At 39.5% G+C, this 21,158-nt stretch overlaps 1 protein-coding gene across 2 annotated transcripts in view; it reads right to left on the bottom strand.

The window, feature by feature from the left end:
* The window catches only part of Fshr (follicle stimulating hormone receptor), a 158,546-nt gene that overhangs the window by 11,727 nt on the left and 125,661 nt on the right, over positions 1 to 21,158 (bottom strand). The window contains exons 5-8 of one of the 2 annotated variants that reach the window (XM_013017925.1): positions 13,922 to 13,993; positions 12,235 to 12,312; positions 8,422 to 8,490; positions 8,235 to 8,309 (exon numbers count right to left, since the gene is read on the bottom strand). In XM_013017925.1, coding sequence (XP_012873379.1) covers positions 8,235 to 8,309; positions 8,422 to 8,490; positions 12,235 to 12,312; positions 13,922 to 13,993 — 294 coding nt within the window. The remainder of the gene's footprint in view (positions 1 to 8,234; positions 8,310 to 8,421; positions 8,491 to 12,234; positions 12,313 to 13,921; positions 13,994 to 21,158) is intronic. The other variant, XM_013017926.1, reaches the window with a different exon arrangement.

Here is a 21,158-nt window from a genome sequence, read left to right on the forward strand (position 1 = left end):
CACCACTTCTGGTTTTCTGGTGGTTAATTGGAGATAAAAGTCTCATGGAGTTTCCTGCCTAGGCTGGCTTTGAACCACTATCCTCAGATCTCAGCCTTCTGAGTAGCTAGGATTGCAGGTGTGAGCCACTGGTGCCGTGTCAAAAAACATACTCTTTCCCTCCTTTTCTCTTTCCCTCCCTCCTTCCCTCCCTCTATTTTTCTCTCCCTCTCTCCCTCTGTCTCTTTCTGTCAGTCTCTCTTGGAAATATAGTATTTGTTTTACAATCTATTTTATTTTGATTTTTGATTATGATACTGAGGCTTGAACTTCAGACCTCGCCCTTGCCCGTCTAGTGCTCTAACTAGTGAGCCACACTTCCAGCCCAGCTTTCAGCTGGTTATTTTTGTGATAAGGTCTCACTTTCTGCTCAAGTGCAGGCCTACCTACTACCCATTTATCCTAGGTTTCCCTGTAGCTAGGATATCAGGTGTGCACTGGTCCAGCTTTTCATTGAGAAGGTATTGTGCAAACTTTCTTTCCTGAGCTGGCCTCAAGCAGTGATCTCAACAATTTCATCTTCTAAGTAGCTAGGATTACAGGCACAAATCACCAGCATCTAACTTATTGATCCTTTATAAAAATTCTCTCCATTCTTAAAATGTACCTATTTCTAAGGGAGGAGGAATAACAAAAATGACATGAGTTATTCATTTCTTTGTGAAAATAGGTTATTGTAACAATAGGCCAATTTGGGCATTGATTTGGGATTAAGGGATACCCAGAGAGCTGGGAAAGCATGATTTCTGGATGTCTATGGGCCTGCCAGCCCTCAGGGTGGGTAAGTACCATCTAGTTGGCCAACCAGATCAGTCAACTAGATCCTGTCTAGAGCAACACTAGGAAATGCAAATCACACACTTTCCTTTCAGGAGCACAACGTATTTCTTGTCCTAGGATATCAGACGTACAGGTTCTCCAGCATTTGGACTCATTTGGAACTTGCACCAGCACCTCCCTGGGCTCTCAGACTTTGGGCCTTGCACTGAGAATCATATTGTGGCTTCCTTAGTTCAGAAGCCTTTGGTTTAGACTGAGCCATGCTAACAGCTACCCAGTTGCTTCTTATTGCAGATGATCTGTCAGGGGATTTACCAGCTTCTTTATTTACACGAGCATTTTTTCCCTAATACGTCTCCTTTATCTACATCTATGCCTATCATATGGCTTCTGTCTTTGAAGAAACCTGTTAGTGCAGTGAGTAGTGGAGTGACAAGGTGAGACATGGAGAGAAACCCAGAACACCAGCATAGCACTGTGAGGGTAATCCAATAATATGGCATTCTGGGAAATCATAGATTGAGAAGTACAGGGGACTGTGGGATGAAATTCAATCACTGAACCTTGAAAGCCAGGCAGAAATGTTGAGAATTGGCATGAACAGAAGAATGAGAATCTGTATTTTAGTAAGATTAGTCATGAGAATGTTGAGACCAGCACAGAGCAGATGCTCAAAAAATACTTTCTAATTGGAGCTGGGTGCAGGTGGCTCACGCCTGTAATCATAGCTACTCAGGAGGCTGAGATCTGAGGATTGAGGTTCAAAGCCATCCTAGGCAGGAAAGTCTGTGAGATGCTTATCTCCAATAAACAACTAGAAAACCGCAAGTGGCATTGTGGTTCAAGTGGCAGAGTGCTTACCTTGAGCTGAGGAGTGCAGGGACAGTGCCCAAGCCCAGAGTTCAAGCCCCACGACCGAACAAAAAAACCCACCAAAAACAAAAAACAAACTTGCTAAATGGATTGGACAGAAAACCAGTTGTAGGTAGGTAAGGCGGCTTTAGCAGAAACTCGGGCTGGGATGATAGACTCTGCTCACCACACTGTCACCTGACCTCTGGAACAGAAGATGACAGGATTTGCTCTGTTTTCCTGTAGTCTACTCTGAAAATGCCCATGGTGGCTACTGTACAGGGAGTGGTTAGTGGGCTATATTTTCCACCTGATGCTTTAGGGTAGGCGCTGTTTTGTTTTAAGCCTATATCCTGCATGTAGCCTCGTACCAGCCACCTAATAAGAGCTCAGTCAACACCTACTAAATGCAGGCCTTGCAAGGCCAGATATCCTCAGTGAATAGCTGAGACTACTCATGTCTGCTCTTGTTCCTGAAATTAGTGGGCTGGATGAGGTAACTGTGATTTGTGTGTTTTTAATTCTTGTATTTTAGCCTGTTTGGGTTTACCAAACTGCAGTCTTTCACTTAAAAACATCACTTTGAATACAATCATGATATTCAATGTACATATATGAAAATGAAGCCAGGAAATTTGAGGGGATAGGTGGGGATCAGGATAGATGGGGGGGATGGAAGGGTTGACATTGTTCAAGATGCATTCTACTCACCAGTTGATGTGCTGAGTTGAAACCCCTTTGTACAACTATTTAAAGATATCACTCTGGGGAGTTGTAACTCTAATTTTTTGCATGGAGAACAGGAAATGTTTTTCTCTTTTTTTATTTCTTCCCAACCTTGTTTTACTAAAATAAATCCTAGCTAAAAGTTTACGACAAAATCCAAAAAAAATACCACTTTGGTTAGCATTTCAAAACATGCTATATTTAGCAGTAAGTGTTTTTGAGAATTTATATATATATATATATATATATATATATATATATAGTTTTTTTTTTTTTGGATCCAGTCATGGGGCCTGTACTCTGGGCCTGGGCGCTGTCTCTCAGCTCTTCAGCTCAAGGCTAGCACTCTACCACTTGAGCCACAGTGCCACTTCCGGCTTTTTCTGCTTATGTGGTGCTGAAGAATTGAACCCAGGGCCTCAGGTATTCAAGGCAAGCACTCTACCACTGAGCTACCTTCCCAGCCCTGAGAATTTATATTTTAAAATGTACCCAACAGAAACACTAGGAGCTGATGGTTGGCCCTGAAGAGATTTAGTAATCCTAACTTGTTTCAGCATTATTAGGATTCTTGGTGTTGAGCTACAGAGTAGCAAGAGATACAGCAGTCAGTAATGACAGCAAGTCAGGAGAGGCAGGAGTTAAACAGCGCTCTGTGCCCCATTTAATAAAGTATGTTATAGCCACTGCCACAAATTTGATTTGAACAATTTCTATTTTTCCCAGCAAAGATGTTATTACAGGTCAATCATTTCCATAAGTGAGAGCACATTTCTGGTGTATACTACATTGACAGATGGCTAGAAGACCTTTCTTTCATGATCCCAGGCGGGATAAAAAGGCAATTTACTATCTATAGGACTGTGGGTACACTGGTAATGGAAGAGAATCATTCTTATACAAATAACTCAGTGTTTGAATCTGAACTATCAAATGAATCTGAGCTATAGCCAAATCAATTTGATAAACCATCAGAATATGATTGTACTGGCTCCAGCCTGCAAAGGCAATGCATTAAATTTTCCCCACAGGAAACTGTTTCCCAAGAAAACAGCAATTGCTTGATTGCTTAAAAAAAGCAGCTTGAGTGAGTTCAGAATATCAGGTGAAAAGTGAGATGGCTGTTGCAGTTCAAGGTCAAGGCTCATGGAGGGGATGCAAAGACGCTGCTCCTTTGAAATGTGAGGGAGCTTGTCTGCAGGCCCCTGGCTTCTTGCACTGATTTCTCTTTGGAAACACAGCTTAGTTTTGGACTTCCAGGAATTCAGCTCCTTGTTCATTTCTCAGCTGGACATTTTGCCTTCAGGAAAGGAACTATCGGCCAGTTTGGGTGGTCTCCCTGTAGCGTGTGTAGAATCTCTGGGATAGATTTACTGGGGGGTGGGGGGACAAAGCCTGAGCCCGTGTGTTGGAAGATTTCATAGCTCAGCTTGTGGAAATGGTAGTTTGGAGACTGGGCCAGGCTTCCAAATTCTCAGCCTTGCTTCTAGAACAGGGATTCTCCGAGTGCTTTCTGGACCAGCAGCATCAGCTGCTGGTTGCCAGACAGTTCTCAAGCTCCAACCTTGATCTGAGTTAGGAACTCTTGGGATGAAAATTAGTCCTCTAAAGTTTCCGGGTGATGTTGCTGTATGATTTGAGTTTGGAACACAGCTCCCTCCCAGGGGACAGACTGTACCCACTGACTGTTTATGAAGAAGTATGGCCTCTTGCCTTAATCCAGTTCAGCTCTGCAAACCATCCTAATTCCTGAGCTCCCCATGGGGTTGCTGAGCCCTCTGCTGCAAATACATTGCAGTTCAATTTTCCTCTCAGCCAGATTCTGTTCCTGTCAAGCATTCCTCATAGACTCCGAGAGTACTTTTCAGTAAAGCTCCTCTATTTGAGGGTTGCTATCAGGGTCATTTGGGGAAAGGCATGTGATCGAAGACACACTTGCAGCACTAGCGTGAGCAGCATCTGCTGTGGGCGGAGGCAGGCTACACACACCCCTGTGCCTTCTTACTCTATCCCGTCTGCTTACGGTACCTGAAGTGAGCTGGGCCTTTTCACACCAACCTAAGTGGCCCTCAAGCCAACTGTAGATGCAGTGGGGTAGCAGGTTTTGGAAATGGGAACTGAAGTACGCTATTTATTAGTTTGCATCCTAGGCTAGCAGGCAGAGAGGCTTGAAGGACAATTTGGACTAACCTGAAAGCCCCAGAAGGGGAGGCTTGATATTAAAGTGATCAACTTGTCCCTGAAGGGAGGAGAAGGAAACTAACAATTATAGGCTGGGCTCCTGGCCAGGATCTTGCACATATATCCTCATTCATTGAGATAAAAAAAAAGACATAAGAATGCACTATTCCTCTCTACTTCAGGAGAAGTGCTTCTTCATTCCATTAGATGTTCTGCAAATTTTATTCACGTAAAGTTCTGGATTTATGTGTTTCTGATATAATGGGCATGGAAAGATGGGGCCTATAACTTAAAGACTCTGCAGACCTTCATCTGCCAGTGACATCCCTCTTTTGCCTGTATTCCTGACAAGTCTGACTAGGAATTTGTATTTTGTGTTCACATTCTCTTTGGGCTGTATTGGGATTTGAACTGAGGATTTAGACTTGCTAGGTAAGTGCTCTAGCACTTGAACCATTCCCCTAGTACTTCTGTTTTTAGTTTGTTTGTTCTGAGATGTACTCATGTTTTTATCTGGACCTGTTTTGAGCCATGATCTTATCTTTGCTCCCTGAGTATTTGGGATTACAGGTATGCGCACAAATAAAGTGTGTACATAATTTGTCTATTCATTGTCTTTGCTGCACAGCTGGATTGTGGTGCTGGTGATGCTGATGGCCAGATGGGTCATTTTTCCCATGATGTCTTTGCAGATCTTTGGAGAAACATTGTAGGTGACCTCAAAACCATCAATGGTTACAGAAGCACCTGTAGTTCTTTCAACTCCCAGAAGCACTGAGCAGCATGTGTTTGTTTGCATTTTGTTTCCATAACCACTGCTGGACATCAAGATCTGGCCTAGAATTTTCCCTGCACTGTATTCTCAATACTTCTGGGTTTCCACATGTAAGACTTAATTTCTGCATATGGGTCTGATCTGGTACCAGATGCACCTTGGGTCCTCTTTGATGAACTTAAGCTTCAGGAGAGAACTGGATGCAGCTACAGTGCCCAGTAGATGGCGGACCTCTCTGTAGGCAGTGCCAAGGAAGCTGTCTGTTCATCTTAAGGGCTAGGTTGTTTGTGCCTGGTTTAGCACCTACTTATATAACCTCAGGAGATGTTTCTCTGAGCTTTGTTTAAAAATCACTGATTTAAATTCTTAGGCTAAGAGGCTGTTATTAATGTTGATTTGTTACCAGCTACAAAAGGCCTTCTGAATAACTTTTAGATTATTGAGTAGATATCTTCATGCAATTATGATATGATGGGAATACATGGGAATATGAGGCAGAAGAGATAGCTTCTGGTCTAATGTCTTTCTCTTATAGCTGTGGAATAACCTTTAATGGGTCATTTCCCTTCTTGGGTCCTGTTTTTTTTTCAGCTAGGTAGTGAGCAAGTGTGGATCATGTCCGACATAAACAGTTTTAGAAGCTTTAGGTTTAGTTTTAGGTGTTTTAGATTCAACATTGTACCTGTCACTGCACTGGTCATATGAAAATCTACCCTATCACTTGCATACTCTGCCATGGACAAATAGTGGTGCCTATTTAGGAACATCTAAAGCTCCTAAGACTTTCAGCTAAGTGAAATGGACAAATGAATATATATATATATATGTATGTATGTATGTATATGTATATATAGTAAAAGAACATTAGAAGAATTTTGTTAGTCTAATTGGCTCCCAGGTACTTTTAAAATCAGGAGACATTGAACACCTTAAGTTCTAGGTGCTGTGTATACTGGAATACCTGGTGTATAGTCCAGTACTCTGCATTTGTCAACCCAGATTCCTGCTTTGTACTTCATAGCACCTATCATGAGCTGTTGTATTAAACTGGATGTTTGATAATTTTTTGTCTCAATTCCTCCATGATGAGAATATAGGAGTAATTCCTTTTGTTTCTTGAAATGTGCATAATAAATGTCACAGGCTGATGTATACTTAAAATTTGATGAGTGAAATGTTTATATATGTTTTATATATATATATATATCACATAGGTATTTTTTAAGCTTTAGGAAGTAATCAGAAATAGGTGTTACTGGCTTTGTCGATTTTTAGGTGAGGAAAACAAGGCTTAGATAAGAAAGGAACTGGTTTTAAGTGGAGGTAGTCTGCTCTAATCATGTCAATGCTTTGTCCTTTCACATATGTTGCCAATCTCAAGCCAGAAACTCTAGAACAATCTTTGAATTTGGTTAGGATAATAAATCTGTCTGAAAAACACGCATTCCTTTCTTCAAAGGTATGGGCACAACATACTATATATGATCAATAATAAACACTTCTGAAGTTCCTATACTATCATACAGAGTATAATTCTAAGATGCATAGCTTTCAGCTTTAAAGAGAATATACATTATTTGATGGAAATACAAGTGATGTTGGTAGATTATAGTTTGATGACCATACATGGGAGTGTCTGTTGACTGCCAAATGGGAGGTATGAGTACATGGCTACCAAAGCCTGAATTAGTCAGGCTACATAAGAGTCATCTTGTAAATCTTTAAGTTTATTTCTTTGCCCACCATTCCTCCTTGTAACTTATTTCTTCCTTCTGTCAGAATTTCTTCTTCCTGAAGTACATTTTTGAGTAAACTTAGTAGGTTTTCCTTAGAGCCCAGAAAAACACATTTTAGAAAGCTCTTCGTTAATTGGGATACAGACCAAGTCATAAAGGCTATGGAGTGACAGAAGGAAGATTCTAAATGCTGAGGTCGTGAGGAGGTCTGAAGAGGAGGAGGGACTTAGAACAGTCCTCAAGGGAAGCTGTCGCATAGATGTGAAGAGAAGGAAGGGAGGGGCTCATCTTTGGAAAAGATGAAAATGAAGAGGTACTAACAGGAGGAGAGTTTTTGATATAGAGCTGGAGTCACCAAATATATCTCAGTGAATCTGGAAAGAGGAGCCAAAGGTGATGTGTATTGGGATCTCACTGGGTTAAATCACATGCGTAAAGTCTGAGAGTGTTGAGAGTTTGGGAATAGAACTGAACTTGTCCTTCTAGGTAGAGACATATAGTAGAGTGAGATCCTGTACCATAAATCAGACCAGTTTGGATTTACATATCTGCCACTGATGCCTCACACCTGTAATCCTAGTTACTCATGAGGCTGAGATCTGAGAATCACAGTTTGAAGCCAGCACAGGAAGAAAAGTTCATGTGAGACTCTTAAATTAACCACTCAGAACTGGAAGTGGCTCAAAGTGGTAGAGCACTAGCCTTGAGCAAAAGAATTCAGGGGACAGTGCCCAGGCCGAGTTCAAGCCTTACAACCAACAAAACAAAACAAAACTTGCACAGACTCAAGTGGGTTAATTAACTCTTACAGGGAATCCAGGCTTCCCTTCTCTAAAAGAGAAGTATTACCTCCTACTACCAAGAGTACTGTAAGAATTAAATGAGAAAACACTGAACTTCTTAGAACGCTGCTTCACACTTAGTAAGTGCTCATTATGTTCGCTCTTTTCTTCTTCTTGCTGTTTTATTGAAAGTCAGATTATGAACCAGCCTTAAATTACTCCTAAAAAATCTTTGCAGGTAACATGAATAAAAATGGACCTTTCTTGCCAGCATAGTTTAGAAGCATCTTTGAGCTGAAGAGAGTTGACTTCTAACTTACACTAACTAAGCTCTTCTGCACAGAAATGGAGGAAGTTACTCACAGAATGACTGGTCCGGAGGCTCCCTGGAAAACATCGTTAGGCAGTTCTTCCAGATTATTGTTATCACTTAGATTCCTGGGGATGGAGTTGAAGAAAGAGGAAGGGAAACACAAAATGACATTAATATCACTGTTGCTCGAGCCATTTCCTTCTCAATGGCCTGGAAGAAGAAGTGAGGGCTACTTACAGTTCATCTAGCTGGGTTCCATTGAATGCACAGTTGTGTATTTCTTGAATCCCGTTCTTATTCAGCCATCTGAAATAAAAGGCCCATTAAAAAACCAATAGTGTCATACAAACAATACAGGGGTTTCATAATTGGAAGCACTGGGGCAAGGTCAAGATAGCACAGGTTAGTGGCATAAATAAAGTGTCACCCTTAAAGCTTGGGGATAGGAGTGGGAGGGAGCCCAATTTATCATCGTGTAACCTTTTGTAACTTTTGAAGTTTACATTATGTGCATGTATTATCTATTCAAAGGAAAAAATGAGCTTCATGGCAAGCAAGGGATGAATGAAAATTTAATTTTAAAAAGACACACTCCCTGTATCCTGTCTTTTCATGTATCACATCATTCATGTACAGAAAATCCATTATGAGAGGAGCAGATGAAGATTGTTTCCATCTTGAAGGGCAGAGATCATACAATTATTGAACAAATGTTTCTAAGACAGAGAAAGAAGGTTTTATGTCACCTTTCTCTAAGGCCATAAGATTTTCACCCACAGCAGCAGGCCTGACTGTCATCCAAAGGTGATCTAATTAAGTTGTCAAGCAATCTGGATATTTCCTGTGACCCATGGGGCCTTGGTTATTGGAGGTGGCTTTGGGTTATGTCAGAAAGGAAGAGAAATCAATTACAGAGACTGTGGGCTGTGGCAGGGCGAGGTGGTGTGAGTGGGCATGGGAGAGTCTTGGAGGGAGGGAGGAGGGGAGTAGAACAGTCATGTTCATTGTGCTAAGAAGGTCAGGGAGTAGGTTTGCCTGGACAGAGGAGTCCAAGGACACCTTGGGTGGACAGCTCTGCATTATTCTGCTCCTGAGTGAATCTGAAAACAAAAACAGACATCCAAGGTCAGGGAGCTTAGCCCGAGGAGCCTCTAACCACCTGCTCTTGTTTTGCTGTCAGGTTCTTTTCCCTGTCAGGCTCAGTGGGTTTACAAATAACACTGTTCAAAAAGCTGACCCAGAGAAGCAGCTGTGTATTCAAGACTTTATTTCCTAGACTGCAATGGGTAGTTAGAAAATGCTTAGAGTCGCAGGAGAGCGAATGTATATTTTTTTTTTAAAGACTCCTTCTGAAAACCAGCTGACTGAAAAAAACAATCCAGAGAATTGGTTACAATATTAGCAACCAAATAGCAGATTCCGGTGGTGAAGAAATTCCCATGCACCATCCTGTTTCCCACCTTTCATGTTTCTTTGAGCAACATTTAAACTCTAGATGTATTTGTCAGCCTGTCCCAGGGTGGTGATGGATGCTGGGGCAGATTCTCCTAGTCTATAGTGTTGGTGTTTGGGATCAAACCCAAGGATCCACAGTGAATTTTAGATCTGATGGCTTGGGTACTCATTGGATATGAATATGTTATATAAGTTCTTATAAAACAATATTCACAACATTTGTTGATTGAATTTGAAACCTAAGGAGAATTGTGTACAACTATTATTTTCAGAGTCTGCTTTTGCAGGGAGGGGTGACACTTTGTTTCATTTAGATTCCATGTTAGTGTTCGTATCACTACAACGTAAAAACCACTCTTAGTGTATGGGGTGGATTTGTCCTGGACACTCTAGCTGGCTGATTTTTAGTCTACCCCAAGGAGCGTGTGGATCCATATGGGCTCTACCTATTTACCTGTACATGAGAAAATTCATCTTCAGAGCACACAGGTGTTATGCAGATATTGCTATGATTAAGCAAAACTTTAAAAAAGAATGACAAATTCTCACCTTCCAAAGAACCCTTTGTCTTTATATGGTTTCTCCATCCACAGATACCACCATGTAAGAAGGGGATGGTATTAGTTTCTGTCAATTTTGGGTTATTCATACAAAAGCCAAAGATGCCCAGAATCCCTGCCTTGAGGCTCTGAGCCACTGAAACTATGAATAAAAGGGAAGCCAGCATACATCTCTTAGTCTGTTAAGACAGTTCCAGTTTGACATCTGGATGGTGAAGGTGATGGTGATTATGGTAATGGTGATCTGAGCAGAGCAGATGCTAAAGAACAAGTACATCACCATCTACTTCAGTTCTGTTGCGCTTCTGGGGTCAGGACGATGGCTTTCTCCCCAGAAGCCCATCCTCCTGAAGAGTGAAAGCATAGATGATTTGCCATTTTAACCCACTGAGGGGCAGGCAGGCTAGCTGGAAGCTACCTGGGGAAGGACGGAATGCCTTTCATGGGACCACACCCAGAACCTCATTTTATGAATTCCAAATTAAGCCATTCTTCTAAGAGGCTGTTGCACTCTTTTGCTTGTTGTGGTAAAGGAGGGTAAGAGGTAAGAGGCCTCTACTCAATGGTCTTTTTAACTGTTCATTTCCCTGAGTTTCTAGCCAAGTTCCTGATAACCCTTCATTGTTTGATGGTCTAAGAAATACAAAGGTGTCTATTATAGAACAGGGCTTCACATTTTCTATGGAATAGAAAACTTTTTTGGTCTTCAGTCTCCTTTGGCTCTGTGCTTTTCCCGGAGTGCACTTGGATGGCCCTCTTGGTAGAAACTAGTACCCTGTGTTAAGATGAAATACTTGAACTAAGAGCAATGGAGGCTTCAGCTGTGTTGTGCATGAATCTTCTGGTTTTGTGGATTAAGGACCAGCCAAGGTAAGAAACATAGCTGTTGTCCTCACAAGTATAGATTTATCCTCTAGAGACATGTGTGAAAAAGTGTTGAGTCTTTGAAGAAAACCATCCTCTCTTGAAAAGTATGTACCTAAATCCTATGAAATCAGTCTCCACAAACAGGAGTTAGTAAAGAAATGATCTATACATAGTCACAGGGGGGAAACAATGCAACAGCGATATACATAAGACAATATGTTGGAAATGACCTGTACAACTTGTGGGGGAAGTGGAGGGGGTGGTAAAGTAGGAGAAAAATGAGGGAAGGGGTAGCAAGTCTGACAATAAATGTACTTATTATTACAACTGTGACCCCTCTGTATATCACCTTGACAATAATATATATATATATATATATATATATATATATATATATATATACCCAGTCACAACTGTTCAGAAAAACGAAATCGTGTGACCACACAAAAACAAAAGGCGTGCAACAATTTATAAAATGTAAAAGATAATTTTCCTTACAGATGTAATGTTGCAATTACTATTTCCCCCAATGTCTTTCCATATACATTTCACTTTCATGGACCCTATAAATTCAGTGTCCAGTTTCTTGGCCATTCTGAAGAGGAGGTGAACTACCAGGCTGGATATTGGCACAAAGGAGTAGAAGATTGTTCATTAACAATGCAGAGTACATGTAAAATCTTGTTGAGAAGTCACAGGGAGTAACTTGAATTCATTACAAAAATGTGATTTTTTTCCCCCAAGAAAACGAGAAGTCATTTTATGCTCAGCATGGGCTTGAGCAGGAGCTGCTTAATATGGTTATGAAGGAAGAGAGTTCTACTTCCAAAGTCAGCCTCTTTTCTGGACTTAAAAAATAATTCTTGGGCAAAAGAAGCCTTGCCAGGCAATAACTAGCTTTATTGATGCACAAGTTATTCTGTCTTTTGGAACAGATGCTGCATCACAGGAGACCATCATTCAAAGAGCAATTTTAAATACTTTGGTTCACACCATAGAATCATAAATGATTAGCACAACACCATGTTGTGATTTTGAGATATAAAGATGAGATAAAAACAAAGAAACAGAAAGTTGGTGAAATACCAAAGTTCTCAAGCAAAGAAGGAGATCAGTAAGTGGAAAATCAAATGTTTCTCATTAGACTCCCTTTTCCCCATTTACTTACAGAATTACACTTTCGAAACTCAGTCCCATGAAAGAATTTCTTTCAATCATGTGAATGTTTATGTTATCTTGAATGTCTCTAGAAGGAAATATAGACAATTAGACATTTATGTCAGCTCTACCCATGTAATGTTCCCATGCTTAGTTTACTTGACATGACATGATTTTAACGGAGGTAATTAAAAATTTTATTTATGTATGCCAGGAACAGGAGGTTACAATTACAAAGGTAAGGTAATGCATACATTTCTTTTTAAACATGGTTACCCCATCCCTCACTTTCTCCTGCTTACCATAGCTGAGATAATGTTTTAATATAGTTTTCTGTTCAGAAGATATTGAGGCCAAAGTTTGGGAAACAAATGGCTTTCTTACCATTTCTTATGTCATTTCTTCTTAAAGATGGAATTTTGGACATGTGATACCTTCTCTCTCTGAAAGGTTTCTTAGCTAGTTACTGTGTCAAGATTCTCTCTGACATAGACACCAAAACTGGCCTGTTACTTCCCATACCCATTTCCTCTACTCACCTCAGTAGGCCTTCCTCCTTCCATCCCCTTTACCTTCTGATAGCTGTTTTTTTCCCTTGTCTATTCTCCTTGAATTACAGAATAATTTCATCACTGATTTTTTTCCTCATAAGTTAAAGTTTGAGTTCTCATTTTAAGTGTTATATTCCTAATTCCTTCCATCAAACTTTCCTATTAGGTCTGATCTAACATGTACATGTAGTAGTAGTAAACATCTTGAAGCAATTTGAGTTCTGGAAGATCCTTTTCCTACTTAACTTCCTGTTCTTTTTCTGTGGGATCTATTTATATTCTTATAATTTCACTATTAGAAATAAAATGACCAATGTACATTGCCTGTTCTCATCCTCTTTTAAAATATAGGCAACCTGGGAAAAGGCAAAGACAGCATGTTACTAACATTTTAATATGAATTGTCAGATAAGTTCTGTATGTATAGGGTAGTAAAAAAATCTGGAGGGAAAAGGAGAGGATGATGGAGTATGGTAGGGTTGTAGGAATGTAGTAATCAAGCATTAATTAGTGAGAAAATAAGAGATTGGTGACTTTGTCACAAGCTTGGTTTGTTAACACTTGTTGAGGAACCTATAGACTTCCTCCAAACTGAGATTGACTGGTCTGCAGGTAAAAACCAAGGACTTAGCTGTGTGCCTTCCTATCTTGGTTTACCCACAGCAATACAGTTAGGGGACCTAGGCAGCATAATGCATATTAGAGGCCAAGGTGGCATCAGGGCCAGGTGGTTGAGTAGAGTCAGTAATTGTTTGCTATACTTTGGATCTTGATTACCCTCCAAATCCTGTGTATTGTATACATGGTCATTGGATTAATACTGTTTGGAAGTAGTAGAAACTTTAAGAGATAAGTCCAAGTGGAAGGTCTCTGTAGGTCTTGCCCTTGAAGGGCATTGTGGGATCCCAGGGTTTTTTCCCTTGTAATTTTCTTCCTGGCCATGAGTGGAAGGTTTTGCTTCTCCATGTATGCCTGGATTGATGTGTGGGCCCCAAGCAATGAAGACTAATCAATATTAGACTGAACACTTTATAATAAATAGTGAACCAAAATCAGCCTTTTCTCTGTATAGATTAATTGTACCTTAGGCATTTGTTATAGTGACAGAAAGCTGACTGACACAATGTAGTTCAATGAAAAACTTACAGTAAAACCTTTTGGAGAGATCGAATCTTATGAACAGCTGGCAAATGCTTAATACCTGTGTTGGATATTAACCTAGGGAGAGACAAAGTGACAGTGAGGAAAAATGAAGCCACCATGTAAGCAGTGGCTAGACTTTAAATGTTGAACTATCGGAAATACATACCAGAAAAGCCTATAATATACACAGATTATGCTTATATTCTCTGTTTTAAGGTTCTAACCAGGATCTAGTAAACTGCTCACTATGTAGAGGAAAACAGTTTATACTTCAGGCACCAGGATAGTAGTTTGCAGTTATAAACACACTTGATTGTGATAGATTGATATGTTAACATGTTTAAAAGTAATTTCCAACTACATAACAGAAATTTCTGTTGTTTCTAGCCTCAATATACTTGTTGGAGAACTGCTCCTTCCACAATACGAATGGTTGTGTTGGGGTTAAGGAATAAGATTCTATGCCCTCTTACTCTGAATTATTTTTGTGATCTAAGCTGGGTCAATCAAACTCTCTTGAGAAGTGAGTGAAGGAAGTTGGTTAGAGCCAAGTCTTCTGCTGCTTTCACCCTAAGAGACAATGTATAAATTAATACTTGACAGTCCTAGACCTCCCATTAATCCTTCCTAAGAACTGATTGTCTAGGGCCTGAGAGCCCGAGATGAAGTTGAGCCTGTTGGTAATGGGAGGTTAGGGCATCCAGGACAGGAAGTGTGAATCTGAATGTGAAAAAGGTAATCAAATTTAGGATGAATTATTGAGTTGGCTATTGCTACTAGTGATTGTTCATTAATTTCAAAGGCTTGATTTAGGAGATTTTCAGAACATGTATTAGAATTGTTGATCTAGTGGAGGGGAAGAACTATCTATAGACTAATATTTCTTACTAGTTAAAGGCGACACCATGTTATTAATGCTCCACTTCTGGCTTGGATATTTATGAATACTCAATGAGTTCTGAATGAGCAACTCTTATCACATTATAGAAGAGGCAGAGAATGAGAAATCTAAAAAGCCAGGTTAGGGGATGTCTAGTTTGTACCTAGATGTATCCGGATAAAATTTTGAGTTAAATGACAGTAGTGTCCAAGGTTAGTGAGTGGCACAGGAGCATTGTTTGACATTTTATTCTTTAGAATTTCCCTCACCCCTGAGTTATTAAAAAAGTTCCACTATCTCTCAACTCCTATTTCTTCTTCCATGCCTTCCTTTCTAAACTGTAGTTGGTCTTGATTGCTTGCCACCTAAAGAACTCTTATGAGTTGTGAAGGAGTTTTGTATCATGTTGAGTTTATGACTCTGAAATGGACTTTGGTGTCTTGTTCTCTGCATCTGTATCAGAGACTTGGTGAATCCCCTTTGTGGAGTTATCCATAATGGTTCTCAGAGGTTGAGTCCTCACTTGGTTCCACTGATGCACATGGAACTTATCTTGATGATAACATCTTTGATTGCTTCATTTGCCTTTGAGATGGTATTTTGCTCTATTTGAGAAGGTTCTCTTGGAATTAGTTTGGTGTTAATTCTCCTTTAAATATTTTTTAATTAAGCTTTTTATTGTGAAAATGTGTACAAAGGGGTTACAATTACATGAGCAAGGTAATGAGTACATTTCTTATCCAGCATTGTTGCCTCCTCCTTTGGTTTTCCCCTACCATCCCTTTCCTCCCACCTCCCCAGCTACACCCCCATCCCTCACCCCCTCACCCCCATCCCCCCACTCTGCCTAAATTGTGAAGTTCATTTTTAGACATAGTGTCTTGTACATCTCATTGTTGCAATGGGTCAATCTGTATCCCTATTTAAACAATTTGTTTTTTCCCTTCCCCTCTCCAAATTATACCAACGTCAAATACAATGAACACAGGGGTTATACCATGGGGGAAGGGACATACAAAATAACAAAAAAAAATCACATGGTACCTTATAAATACATTAGAAACAATAGCAAGGAAGAAAAAAACCCACTTGTGTCCTTATCTTGGGGTTCATTTTGCTTAACATCATCTTATCTGACCTTTTCTGCTTGTCCCAGACATGTTTTGATATCAAGGTCTGTGGGTGAAGATGAATGCATAGCCATGTGATCGCTAGCACAATGTGGGTATGGAATGGTTCTATCCGCCTCCAAGTTCCCGTGTGTTTCCTTTTTGTAGTTAACCCTTCCCTAACCTTCAATTCATAACAACCATGGATCAGTTCTCTGTGACTATAGTTTGGCTTTCCCCAAAGTATCATATTCAGGAAATTAGCTAATATGCAACTTTAAAAAATTGGCATATATTGATAGTACAAAGGGGGTTCATTGTGATATTTCCATACCCCTTTTATGGGTTTCATATGTTGCAAAGTATGTTAGTCATATTCACCCCTTCTTTTATCCTCTCTTTTTCCCTTTGCTGGTGCCGACTCTCAAACAGGGCCAGTTTTACACTCACATTAGTGTGTGTGTGTGTTTAGATCCTGTATATGAGAAAAAACATGAAGTATTTTCTTTTTCAGTGTAGCTTTTTTAAAGTTAACACGTTCTCTAGCTCTACCCGTTTCCTGCACACAATACAATTTCATCTTTGGGTCTGGCTTCTTTCCCTTAGCCTGATGCATTTGATGTTCTTTCGTGTTGTTATGTGTGTCACTAGTTTCTTGTTTTCTATTCCTAAATAGCATCCAGCCTATGAATGTTCCACACTTTGTTTCTCCACCTGCCAGTTGAAGGATATCTGGGTTATTCCAGTTTTTGTGGAACAAAATCATATATATTTGTGCTTATATGAAAGGTAAAAGTAAATCATTTATATATAATTTAAGCATTTAATAATTTATATACAGTGTTTTTAAAACTGTCTGAGAATATAGAATTTCCTTTCTTTTGGATGAATACCTAGAAATTGGATTCTTAGATTGCATGATTCCATTTGCTCTGTATCTGTTGATTATTTAAAAACATATTCTTTGAAATCAAAGTAATATGGACTTCTTGTGACTTATGAAACGTAAATACATGCAGAAAAAATTACCTGAAGTCTCATTACTCAGACATAGCTTCCCTTAACATTTGGAATTTGAAGCATCTACAAAAATAGCTTTAATCATTACTCTCCATAGCCCCTGAGATTCTACTCATTTCTGAAAGAAACACTGCCATAACTTTAAATACCCATCACCCCCCCCAGCCCATCTCATTTAATCATATCTTCCTTCTACTATTTTTAGATCTCTTTCTATGTGTTTATTCAGTAGTCCCCTAGTGAGACATCAAACCAGGGACTGTATTTAATATTCTCTGGCAATATTCTCTGTGGGTTTGGAATGAGGTATGGGCTCTTAAAACACTGGATTAATTGGTTGATATTTCTAAAAGATGTCTTGCTTTTGTCACCAAGAATGCATTAAAAACCCCTGATTTAGTTAATTTGCTTCTCAAATTGCATTAATCTTTGAGGTGATTAGTCTTTTTTTAAGTTATAATTTTATTGTTATCATTAAGGTGTTGTACAGAGGAGTAACTTTCATAAGTGAGGTAATGAGTACATTTTTACATTCTTTTTTTAAGACTTAAAAATTATCTTTAAGTAGTTGTACAAAGGAATTGCCATTTAACAAAGCAGTTTATGAATAGAATGAATCTTTATCAATGTCATCCCTTTCAACATTTTCACACATCCCTCCTACACATCCCATCTCTCACTGTTATTAAATTTATAGGATATACCTTGAATTCTTAACTGTATTCTCCCCCATAATTAGTCTTCTATAGAGGCAGGAATCAGGTAAACTTACATGCCAATTCTGATACAAACTAGCCACAAGCCATGTTATCTCTTCAAGCTACAAATGACATGGATTGTGAATATCAACATAGAGACTATATCAAACACTTATTTGTCCTGCTTCACATCCTATTGACCTAAATTCTTACGGTAGCTATTTCTGTGGCAATAAGCTATCATCAAACTTAACTTGAAAGACACCTGCTGTTGCGGATTTCTCATCCCTCTTCAAGTGGCACCTATGAGAACATGTTTAACCATCCGGAGGCCTTTGCAAATCTGGAAGTGCTAAGGAGTTAACATCCATCAGAACACTCTTGGGTGAACACCTCTGAATATATTCTACATGATATTTTGATGCTAGCATGGTTTCTAATTATTTAGTACTGAACCTCTTGATAATGCATTCATGAGTTGCTTTCCTTTCCCTTTTTCTTTCACTCCAAGCCCTTTATGCATATAAACAAATTACTTGCATGTAATTACTTGTGCAGACATTTTTTTGGAGAAGACACCAAATGGCACTAAATTTCACATCATGCATAGGTTTATTGATGATTTTTATCTTCTTCGACTTTGTATCTGTCTTCAGTTATACTCATCTAATTTCTCTTCCCTCATTGTTCATGACTTCACATTTAGAAAGTGTTGTTTGCATATACCATCTTAATTTATTTCCAGCCGGTCCCAATCTACTATCTGATATCTCCCTATGACTGTTGTTGTGTCCAAATCCACCAAATCACCAACTTCCAAATCTACTGAATGCTTTAAGTTTTCTTTTTAAGTTCATCTAACTTTCTGGATTGTTGTACTCTTTGCTAGATTATCTTCTCTTGGTTTCTGTCATGTTGTTAACTTCAGTTCATCCTCTTCCTCCTCTATTGTTCTCTTTTAAGTATTTTCTGTTGTCTTTCCTCCATCTATTTGTATCCTAGGCATTTTGCATCTCTTTTTTATGGTTTCAGCTTGGTAGACCTTGCTTTTTAGGGCTTATGGAGTAGGAGTATTATGGTAAGCATGGAGATCTCTACATTCATACTTACCATCTGACCCCTCTAGTCTGTCACTCATTAATGCTTGTCCTACTATCCTCCTGAGTGTTTTATTGGCACAGCTTTAAGTTTTTCTCTTGACCATCAGCCCCACCAAGCTCTTCCTACTCAATTGTTCTGCCACCCATTGTCCAGTCAACTGTCCATTAGAAATGTGACGAACTTGGCTTTTTCCTCATCTCCTAACATCCAGTCCATTTCGAAGTCTTCTTAGATTCCATTTCTGAAAGCTCTCTCCATTCCATGAAAATTTGTTCACCACCATGGATACTATTCTAAAACAGACCACCACAATTATCCCTCTGGATTTCTAATGGTCTCCTGCTTTCTCAACACTTCATCTTGTTCTTTCCCCTTCATTGTATGCAGCATACAGAGCATTCTTCTAAACAATGCAAATCGTATTTCCATCTGCCACGAAGAGCTTAGTTCTTTCCTTAACACCCAGATTAATATTAATATTCCTTTCCACCAGCTCTTGCACCTTCATCTTATGCTACTTCCCTGAAGTACTTTAGTACCATTGGCTCTTCCTCAGTCCCTGAGATATATTAGAATCTTCCCTGTCTCTGAGTATTGGCAGGTGGTCCATCTGGAAGGCTCACACCCATTTTGCTCCCAGCTAACTTCAAACTCAACCTTCTGAGTTCAGTTCTAAATGTCATTTCTTCAAAAAAGAGCATTCAGACTGCTGATCTAAATGAAGGCCTCTGATTTATTCACAGGAAAATTGTATCCTCCTTAGCACTTCTTCTTTTTATAGTCACTCATCAGAATTCCGAACTATATATTATTACTATATATTATTATGATTTATCCAATGTTTTTCTCTTAAACAGATTGTCAATGGTAGGAAGGCAAGATTTCTATCTATGTATCTATGTATCTATCTATCTTTTTTTCTAGGCATGGGGCCTGAACTCTGGGCCCGGATGCTGTCCCTCAGTTCTTCAGTTCAAGGCTAGTGCTCTACCACTTGAGCCACAATGCCTACTTCTGGCTTTTTCTGCTTATGTGGTGCTGAGGAATCAAACCCAGGGCCTCATGCATGCAAGGCAAGCACTCTACCACTGAGCCACCTTCCCGGCCCCATTTTCTATCTTCCTTGAAAATCCAGTGTTGGCAGAGTGCCTGGCACATGTAATATGTTTAATGTTTACTGAGCTTTTTAAGCCAGGTAATGTGCTATTTGCTATGTGATAGATGAACACATGAGGGGGTTGTGTACTTACACGTTGCTTGGGCCCATTATAGGTATCCGATTTGACATTATATGGGTAGCAACTTGCTCATTTCTTTTAGGGAGTGAATATGAATTTTATATAAATGGGTAGAATGAAGAATTCATGTGTTTCCAATGAGACTGGTACAGTACATCATTTAACATTGATTGCATGAAATTCCATATCTCTCTACTTAGGGGCTATCTACAGATATCTGTAGAAGCACATTGAAATCTTTGGTCTTTATAGAAAAGAAAACATGTGGCAAAAATGGCTAAAATGATTGCAGTAGTGCTGACTTTAAGACACTTAAAAAGATCTAGTGACCATCCAGTGAGATGGATTATTGGTTATAACTGTGTAGCTGAGACTTTCTATAACCCCAAGATAACACAGGAAATGGAGTTTGGATGAACACTTAGTTTTCAATTCATTTTTCCCCTCTGATCAATAAATTTATGTCTGATGGAAACTGGAAGTGGGTAATCAGCGAGGAACTCTGTCTCAATAGGCTTGCCTTGGTCAAATGACTGCTTGCTGAAAAATTATTTTGATTCACTCAACCATGGTTTATCTTCAAAAACAGTTAAAGGCCTAAAGGTAAAATGTCAGCACATCTAAGTTCTGCAAATAGATCGTTTAAAGAAAAGTAACTGGCTCAGAATTCTCCCCTCTCAATAGCCAGTTTCACATTCTAAACTGCTGTTAGTGCCTTTCTTGCCTGATTGCCCCTAATCTTTAGGTTTCAAAGTAAGTACTTTTTCTGTCAGAGTGAACTTAGTGGAGTCCCCACAATTGCTGGGAACCATTCCCACATCTTCTGCCACAGATTAATACACTTGCCTTTCATGAACAAGTGACCCTGTGGCTCTAAGACTCACTGCATTTTTAGTGGTTTCTTTAATCTGCAATAGTACTTGGAGGTTCTTAGCATGTGTGTGTGTGTGTGTGTGTGTGTGTGTGTGCGCGCGCGCGCACGCATGCAAGTGCACGCGAGTTAATTGAGTATGTCTTTGTGCTGCACTAAACTATGCATTATTCTTCCCATATTACCTCCATACAGCCTAAAGAGGAAATCAGAGATAGTGTCATGGCTTCAGGGAGCTTGCAGTTGAAGTAAGATTAACAGATGAAACATTCAGAGAATGGTTTAGGATGCTATTGATCACAGATGCCTTAAAAGTTCAGAGC

This window comes from Dipodomys ordii, unplaced genomic scaffold (genome assembly GCF_000151885.1).
Source record: "Dipodomys ordii isolate 6190 unplaced genomic scaffold, Dord_2.0 Scaffold37, whole genome shotgun sequence".
Taxonomy (NCBI): domain Eukaryota; kingdom Metazoa; phylum Chordata; class Mammalia; order Rodentia; family Heteromyidae; genus Dipodomys; species Dipodomys ordii.